Source organism: Quercus robur, chromosome 6 (assembly GCF_932294415.1).
Source record: "Quercus robur chromosome 6, dhQueRobu3.1, whole genome shotgun sequence".
Lineage (NCBI taxonomy): Eukaryota > Viridiplantae > Streptophyta > Magnoliopsida > Fagales > Fagaceae > Quercus > Quercus robur.
The window spans coordinates 43998686-44008394 of NC_065539.1; the positions used below are offsets into that span (position 1 = coordinate 43998686).

General features: G+C 35.9%; 1 protein-coding gene across 1 annotated transcript; it reads right to left on the bottom strand.

The window, feature by feature from the left end:
- Positions 1–435: 435 nt before the first annotated feature.
- On the bottom strand, positions 436–4692 carry LOC126688925 (uncharacterized). The gene is made up of 4 exons (XM_050383862.1): positions 4536–4692; positions 4269–4417; positions 2456–2571; positions 436–981 (listed from the first exon to the last, which is right to left on the bottom strand). The coding sequence occupies exons 2-4, from the start codon at positions 4371–4373 to the stop codon at positions 663–665; spliced, it is 540 nt and encodes a 179-aa protein (XP_050239819.1). The 5' UTR covers positions 4374–4417; positions 4536–4692; the 3' UTR covers positions 436–662.
- Between the last annotated feature and the right edge of the window lie 5017 nt (positions 4693–9709).

Here is a 9709-nt window from a genome sequence, read left to right on the forward strand (position 1 = left end):
ATCATTTTTCCATATGTTTTACATATTTAAGGTTATAACCCCTGTAACTTCTAAGTTATACATCGGTGTTAGAATACATAATAATTTCTAAATCAAAATTCCTACTTCTGTTATTTTTACTTTAAATTCTTCAGGTCATAGATACCTTTTTTTGATGATGTAAAAGGCTAAAAGCTTCTGCTGGACTACAGTTTAGATCACTTTTATCTGTACAATCAATCTATTCAACTGAATTCTCAAAAAATTAAAAAATAATAATAATAAATAAAGAGGAGGAGAAGAAAGAAATCTATTCAACTAAGCTTTGATCCACAATAACAATCTACTATACCATAATAATACTTAAAAGAACTTCTATCCATGAACAAAGGTTCATAAATTTTCTATGAGGCTCTGGTCAAGTCAAAACAGATGAAAAAAAAAAAAAAAAAAAAAAAAAAAAAAACACAAGAAAAGAGTATCATTTTTGTCCACAAAAAAATTAAAATTTTTGTTACTATTATACAGAATAATCTAGAATTGTACATACAAGGAGGTTAAACAAGATTAACTACGAAAAAATAACATTCATACAAAGCTCCTAATAATATCTGCTCAAACCCCGTGAAGAAATTATTGATAACAGTCAGGAAAGAACTCATCTGACACAGGGAATCATGTCTTCACGTTTGTCCACTGGAAGATGGCACTGGATTACGATCCTCGGGCATGGCTGGGTAATTGCTGGACAAATCTACAACTTCATCTGCTCCTCCATCCACACTCATCTTGCTGAAACTTCTTTTCTTTGATGAAGAGTTCAAATCTTCCTGCTCTTTCTCTGCTTGGCCTTCAATGCTCAAAGAAGGAAATAAAGGAGGCTCACTACCACTTAATCGACAAAAGACTTTTTCAACAGTTTCACTGATTTCCTTCCCCAGCCCATTATTGTCCAACATTAACTCCCAAACTGATTTAGAGGCCCTCTCGAGCACAGGGGTTCTGCATAAAAGTTAACAAACAAATCAAATTTTATCTATGATAAATCTTTCCTCCAAATCAGGCTGAGGTCATTATGTGACAGTTCAGATGACCATCTACGTGTATTTTAATCACATGAGTTTTAAGTTATCTAAACAAGCAACGTGACTATTAAACATGTCATGGAATTAAGAGTTCACATAGATACTCATTTAAGTCACTTGATCCTAGAATGATTCTTTATCCTATTCCAAAGAGAATGAAAATCAGCTGAAAATATGCAATAGAAGAAAGCATCCACCACAAAGAAGGTGAAGGATTCAGGGGTATTGTGGCCACTTTCAGAAGGTAAAATTTATTTGGCTGAGGAGAAAATATTCCTCTTTTAGATAAGACCCCTAAAATAAAAATAAAAAGTACAATTGCCACACATGCATTGTTAAAGTTACTTCACTTCAACTAAGGCTTCTGCCAAGCTTACTACGCCAATATTGACAAGTGACAAATCAATTTCGTAAAGATTGACATATGAGAAATCAATTTCTATGGGGATAAATTTCTTGCTGACTTTATAGACAGATAATGTCAAAATCAGAGAGTAGACTGCAAGCTGATGGAGACATAAGAAACTATGAGAAGGACCATCACATACTGGTTTAGTTTCTTGAAGGATTCTCTCACACTAGTGCTTACATAAATTTATGAGCAGTTTGATGCAGGGGATCCTACATACCAAGCATGAGGACTTAGGGCCTTAAGGTGCCAAATTCCATTACCAGTTACCTTCTTAGGAGGCCCTTTGAAGGAGGGAGAACAACCCAGATTATATTTGAATTTTTTATTTCATATTTTATTTGAGATACCCGATTTATTTTTTGAATTTTGGATTATGATTGAGGATTCCATTGGATGTACTTGTGCCTTAATGTAATCCTTGAATCCTATTAAAAAAAGGCTCCAGGAATGATTTGAGGAGTGCAATTTGAATATAAAAAATTTATTAGAGATGTTTCTCTATACTTGGTGATGACTCCAAGCACCCTTAGATGGTGAAGCCTAGGGTTTTTAGGCAAATTATAGGTGGTGAAACTTAAGATGTGTCCTGCCCTCTCTTATTTTCCCTTATTTCTATTCGGAACAATTCTGTCCTACATCACCCTTTAGTCATGTTAAATTAGCTAATGGATTTCCACAAAAATGTGACCATGAAAACCCTTAAGGTGAGTTAAAGATGCAGTGAAAATCATAGAAGGCCTTTTCTATAATTTTATTTTTCCAATAAATTTTACTTGCAAAATATATATATATATAAAAGACCAATTTCAGTCAGTAGATAGTTGCATGACTACTTCAGCAAAAGACCCTTTCCAGTTTTCACAACCAAAAGGTTACTAGCAATTTCCTAAAGTACGATAGAGAGCTAATCAACTATTGTGAAAAATCTGAAGGGGCATGCACTCCCACTCACACACACGAAGTTAACAAAATTACTTACTCAAGCTCCTGTCGAAGGGCATCAAACAGCTCCCTCTTAGTCTGTTTCTCTGCACCAGGGGTGTTAAGAACTTTACTTTGTTCAACCATCATTAGAGTGGTTTTCTTCAGCTCCTCCTATAACACAGAAGTAGACATATAAATATTGCAATGTCTTTCCTAAGCAATAAAAAATATTACAGACAAAGAAACCATTCCTGTTCATTAAAAAAATGCACATGTAGCTCATATCTAAATCTGGCAGGCACTTCAAGCTACTGATAAACAGATAATATACTCTCACAGCACATCATATGCAAATTGCTAACCCACGAATCATTATCCTATTACAGTTCATCAAAGTGACGAACAACACTCCAACATCACTACTTTATTTGTCATAAAATATCATCACCTCTAAATAACCAGAAAGAAGTTGATCCTAATCACCTGGGAAGGAAATACCAATAACACCCTTCACAAAATCCATGCATAAAAATAGAGATCTAAGAATGATATCCATCGATATAGGAACAAGACCCCAACTAGTTAAATGTCTGCCTATTCCTCTCCTTCAATGCAAATCACAGAGAGAAGCATATCTGCAAACTAACCATCATCTAATTTCTTTACCCTTATCCCACAAATCACTGAAAAGTATTTTTACGTTTAACCTTAAGAATAATATCACCACAACTTCATAAACAAGAGTGGAAAAGAGATCCAATTCTCTTTAGTGATAGAGAGCACTCAATGAGGTCAAAGTTGGATTTGATCACTTCCATACAACCAATTGCATGTGCCCAGTTTCTGTTCAAAAATAAAATGCCACTTAGGAGTGGTCCAAAGCAAGGCCAAACAAACCAAACCGAAATCCTAATTCCTTTTAGCTTTCCTAACAGTCCAAGCTAACCTATTCATTCTCCTTAAAGTACATTCAATACCCAAAAACAGAAACCGAATATGAAAAAAACATAGTCCATTACAAAATCCCAATCATGCCACTATTAAACAAAGAACAAGAAACAATAGATTAAGAACCCCATTAGACACTTTTCACCTTGAAACCTGCTACCCTTTATAGCCAAATCTCCAAACCAAGACCTTAACATTTTGCCCACCAGCATTTTAAAACATCACTAACACAAAGCAGCCAAAAAGCCTAACTCAGAAGTCAGAACACTCTCTTACTATATTAAACTCATTATATCCTTTTACCAATGTCCTAAATTTAACCCACTGCATAATTCACAAGAAAACACACTTTTCCAGCAAATCAAATAAACCAATCTCAAACTCAACTCGACAAAGCCTTAAATTCCAACCAATTCTCATTGGCTACACCTATCCAATCAATCAACTTTTAGTCTAAGAAGCATGGACACAATATGACATGGGACACAACGACACAACAATTCTTGAAATATTAGGACACAACAAAATCAATAATCAAAATAACACGCTTGACACTATCACCCTTGTGTACAAGCACTCCTTGACACTATCACCCACAACAGTTAACAAACCACTACATCACCAACAATACACATAAAATACAGCAATGCAGTTCAACCCCACGAACAAAATCAGTAATCAAAATAAAACTCATACAGTCATACCACAAGAATCATACTTCCTTCACCCAAAATAATTGAAAAACATTAAAATAAAATCAAATAAAATAAAAAATTGTAAATTTGAAAAACCCATGAAATATAACACCATAATAAAAAAATAATAATAATAATAATAATAATAAACACTATACTTTTTCTTCACATATAATAATTCAGCCCCATTAGAAAAAATTGAAAATTGGTTACTAATCCACTCACATTAGCTTTGAGCTGATTGATTATCTTGAGCCTGATAGCGTCAATAGTACCATCGTTCATCAAAGACTCCAACACATCCTCTGGTGATATCACAGAGGAACCCATTATTGTATCCCTGTTAAAAAATTCAATCTAGCTCACTGCCTCACCTGCACAACCAACAAAACAAAACAAACCATGTATATATGCTTTTGAAATTGAAAACTACTTTTCGTGTTTCTGAAGCAACACCAAAAACCAAAACAAAAAAACAAGTGGGTTTTGTACCTTATTAGGAGTTCTCTGATTTTCAACGATTAACAGCTTTATTAACCGCTTTCCTAGAAGGGGCTGGATTATCTGAAACTGAGAGAGATGGGAATGGATTTTGCTAGCAAATTCTAGGAAAGGACTCTGGCTGTTGAGGTCAACTAGGCTAGAGCTAATCATGGGCCGGAAGAGCCCATTCGTATGGACTTGCTCAAAGCCCATTCTTTTTTTTATTAAGCAATTTTTTAAATCCGATTTTATTTAGAAATAGGATAACCAATATTTATTTACACGTATAAAATAAATTAAAAAAAAATTTTAGTTCCTAGTTTTTTTTTAGAAGATAGTTCCTAGTTCTAGTTGGTAAAGGATTACTCACCTTGTATATAATATGATCACTCATAAATTGTTCTCGTCATTCTAAATTCTCAATAATCAATATCGATTGAAATACACATAAAAGTAATTTATGGTCATGAAAAATAGTCTTGGTCGAGTAAGACAACCAAAAAGAATGTACAAAAGAAACAACAGCCTCCAATCTCTAACTGATGCTTTTGCTAGTAAAATAATCCGAAACCCAAGAACCAAAGCCAAGGCTGGAAAAGTTATTAAAAGAAAAGTTTGTACTTGGGGTTCTCAAATTTTAAAGCTTTTCCATCAAGGGAAAAAAGAGGATGATGGTGATGAATGCAGAACAGACAAGGAGTTGAGTCCTGCTTCATTATTCGAGTGTTATAATTTTTGCTTGGCGGATATTGTTATTCCTGGACGGATTCCAGACATAGTTACTTTATATATGGATGATAGTATTTTTGTAAATATATTTGAAAATATTCTCCAATGTGAGGATTGATGTAAGAAATTTACACTTAAGAAACTAAATGAAAAGTTTTTTAAAAAAAAAAAAAAAACTAAATGAAAAAAATATATATTATGGGATTTGGTTTTTTCTTTACTATTATTTTGCTAATAATTAAGAAAAAGCTTATTAAAAAATTAGACTATGTTAAAACATGTGGATCCCACGATGAATGCAAAATTTGAACTAGTGATGTAGACACATGGCTACTCTGTTGTGCAATCTTCACAGTGTGCCATTATTCATTAGCATCTGGTGTGTTATTACAAAGGAACCCATTAGAGCATTCTCATCAAGAATGCTAAATACTATAAATGCTATTTTTTAGCATCTAAAACCCACTCCATCAAACCTGGTATATGTTATAAAATTTGCAATCTTGCTACAATGCACTCTCATTTTTTAAAGCACACTGTAGCAAGATTGTATAATATTTTATTAATTTATTTATTCTCTCTCCAGCTCTCTATTTCTCTGTCTCCCACATCTCTTTCCTTTCTGATTTCTCTGGTTCTCTCTCCGTCTCCCACATCTCTCTCATTTCATCGCTAGCTCGTTACTGGATGGACCGGTGGTGGATGGGTATGGTTTTGTGGTGGACCGGTGGTGGTGGTGGATGGGTATGGTTTGTGATTTGGTGGGTATTGGTGGTGCTCAGCGACGGTTTTGATGGGGTTGAGATCGGGGTGGTGGGTTTTGGGTTCGATGGTCCGATGTTGTTCTGGGTCATGGTGCGGTGTTACTGGGTCGTGGGTCATGGTTTTGATCTTTATTTTGGGTCACCAACGGTCATGGGTCGTGTTCCTGGGTCGTGGACATGATGGCGTTTGAGATCGGCGTGGTGGCATTAGAGATCAACGTGATGGCTTTTGAGATCGTATGTTTGGTTTGGCCATGAGTATGGTTTTGGTGATGGGTTTTTGGCCATGGATGGTGATGGGTCATGGGTTTAGTTGGATTAAGTTGGGTATGGGTGGTGGTGGGTTTTGGTTGGGGTTAAGATCGGGGTGGGTGGGTGGTGGGTTTTGTGGTGGCTGATGTGGTTGTTAGTATTGGGGTGAGGCTGGGCTACAGTGGTGGCTGGCAGTGGCTAGCCTTAGGTGTGGGTTGTGCCATGGGTTGAGAGAGAGAGAGAGAGAGAGATAATTAAAAAATATGAATAAAAATATTAAAGAAAGAATATTTAAATGAAGTTGTAATAAATAAATAAAAAATGTTTGATGTTTGATATATTGTAAAATGAGATGTTAAAATTGTAAAAGCAGTGTTTTGAGATTGTAAATGCTAAAATTTTTACAATTGTTGATAAGAATGCTCTTACTAGTATTAATAATATGCTCATTCATCAAAGACTCCAACACACTCTCTGGTGTTACAAAGGAACCCATTATTCAATCGCTAAGATTGGCTCAACAAATTTTGAAGCTTAAAGCAAAAACTTAAAGTGGGGTTTTTTATTTTATTTAAATATTAATTAATTAATATTTATTTGATTAAAATTATTTTTATTTTTATCTTAATATTTTTAATGGATTTCTTGTTCATTTGTTATATCTTTACCCAAATTTTTTGTTGCGTTGTGTTTAATATTATAGTGGGCCTTTTTGGTTAAATCGGGCTGAGCTGCCTCCTGCGGTACTAGGCCCAAATATTCTAAGTAAGGGAGTTAAGACCGATTCAATTACAACTCAATTTGGTCTGGCTTGTGTGCAAACTATGCCTCGTTTGTCAAGAGTGTACTTATGGCGGGCAAAACTATTTTAGATAAGTCGTGGCAAGCAGATATAATAATAATAAGATAAAATAAAGTACTTTGACTTTTTAATTAAAGTGAATAGATAATCCCTAACTAAGAAAAGATAATCACAGTTTAATAACAATTACTTTTATAAAGAAAATAAGGGGAATAAATGGGTTTAATTAAATGAATGAAAGAAATCAGATTAAATCTGATCCGCAGGACCAAAACCAGAGAGGGAAGAACGCCTCTTCTCAAAGTGAATATTCTCTCAGGGAAATCCTGCCGTGAAAATTAATCACTTTGAGGGAAGCGGACCTGAATGGTTGGTGCACAAAAGAACTCTTTATTTCCGACAAAGAGCAAGACTTTGAGAGAGAGAGAGGGAATTAACATATTGGTGCATGCCTGCCACTCTAACTTTCTATTTTTTCTTTCCTTCTCTTCTAATATTCCTCTTTCTTATCTTTTTTCTTTCTTCCTCTTTTTCTTAATACTTGTTTTCTATTTCTTGGTTTTCAAATTCCTAATACCATGGTGCTTGTCTCATTGTCCCCTGTACACGACAATGGCCTCTTTTTATAGTGCCTACCATGATTGGGTTTTACTATTTTAGCCCTTAACCACCTTTGTCCGATTTGGATATACATGCCGACCACCACTGGTCCGTCTGTGTGCCACTCCCCATCGCCAAACAAAAGAAAACTATTTTGTTTGTTTATCTATCGTGACATCCTTTCCTGCTATGGTGTGGGTGCCTTCTCTCTCCCTATCCCTCATGGCATGCATCTAGTGGTTCCAACTCAACTTTACTTCTTTTGGGTGGTATGTCATCCCAGCAGGACACTTCCCCCAAAAGAGCCCGAGCAGGAACCTCAAAATAGGTTTTTCCCCTCTCCCCACTGTCAAACCATGCCCTCTTACCTCTGACCCATGACCTCACCGTGTCTTGTATTGGGTGGGTACAGGCTAGTGAGGTCTGAGCCTTACGCGTGCCTCTCTTCCATGTATATCCAAAATCTGCTTGCTACTCATATGTTTGCCGTGATTAGCCTGCACAGTCTACCATCCTTTTTTTACTATTTTCTGGTTCCCCTTTCCTTTATAGCTTGCCCCACTTAGGGGCTGGGCCTTGTTTGATGGTTTGCCTTTCTTCAGTCCACCATTTTTCCTGCTACCATCTCCTGTCATACTACTCTATCATTCCTGCTGCGAAATTGTTTGCCTCAATCATGCTGAGCCTCTTTGGGCCTGCCGTTTATTCTTCTTCCAATGTCCCAATATAGCCATTGGTTCTTTTATTACATCATTGGCGGGCTCCTATGTCCCATTTGTTTTCTCTTGGGCGTCCTTGGTCCATTTGGCTTTCTTAACTTTGCATTCCCATGGGCTTTTACTAAGTTCTTTGGGCTTTCCCGACCTAATTGCATTATCCCTCATCCTTGGGGTTCATGGGCTTGTCATTAACCCTTACTTTCTTTGCTTTCATTACTTTGAGTCTGCCGTGACCCATTCTCACTTTTCCACATCATATACTGCCCATGGTTTGCTTATTTCTCTCTTTCTGGGCTCCTTTAAGCTCATTTACCCCCTCAAGGCCCATTTGTTTATCTCATGGGTTTGTTTATCTCATAGGTCTGTGATCCATTATTCCTACCACTTGGGCTTAATGGGTTCTTTATCCATTTACCAATATTTTTCTGTCCGCGTTGCTGAGCTTCTCCTTTCCACTTGGGCTTCCAAAATGGCCATCAACAAATATTAATAACAAATTTATCGATAGATTCCTTTTGAGATTCAATTTATTTTTTCCAGTTTTCTCTTCTTCTTTTTTTAAGTTTTTCATGAGTATGTGGAGTATGGAATTTGAAATTTGAAATTTATTTTGATATTTGAAATTTAGGGTCTGTTTGGATACCGCTTATTGCTGAAAACTGAAAACACTGTAACAAAATAATTTTTAAATGTGTGAATAGTGCTGTGGGGCCATTTTTAATGAAAGTATTGTTGAAAAAAGAGGTTTATGGGTTCCGTGAACAGTGCATGGGACCTCCTGACAAACACTAGACGTGGCTGAAAAAAAATTTCAGCTGTATCCAAACGTTCACTTATTTTGAGATTTGAGATGAAAAGTCAGTTAGATTTGTTTTAATTAGAGTTAAGTTTTTATTTCTTGTGTGGGTTAGATTTGACATCAGCCGCATATTCCACATAGTCCTCCATATGGTCTAATAATTTCTCCTATACGGGAGGGGGTAATGTGGGCCACTAGCAAAATGTGCCTCAAAGACCTTTGCTTGTGATCCCACCGTAAATCAACATACATTAGTGAAACTCAAGCAAGTGATATTTATTATATTTTGGATAAGTAATACTTTGGCACAAAAGTTTGCACCATGAGAGTTTAAATGTTTAATAATTCAAATTTCAAAGGATAATGATTGTATTGGTCACTAGGTGGAGGTTTAGGAAAATTCTAGTATAACAAGCATGCATGATAGGTGGATTTTGAAGGCAACTACTCACAAAGTAATCTCCCCTTGTTGTGTACTCGATGATGCTCGTGTGTGCAGTCTTGAAGAGCATGCATGA

Coding starts and splice junctions, on each gene's coding strand:
- LOC126688925 (XM_050383862.1), bottom strand. CDS start 4,373: ATGGGTTCCTCTGTGATATCACCAGAGGATGTGTTGGAGTCTTTGATG. Junction 2,572..4,268: donor TCAATCAGCTCAAAGCTAAT/GTGAGTGGATTA, acceptor TCTGTGTTATAG/GAGGAGCTGAAGAAAACCAC. Junction 982..2,455: donor GCCCTTCGACAGGAGCTTGA/GTAAGTAATTTT, acceptor ACTTTTATGCAG/AACCCCTGTGCTCGAGAGGG.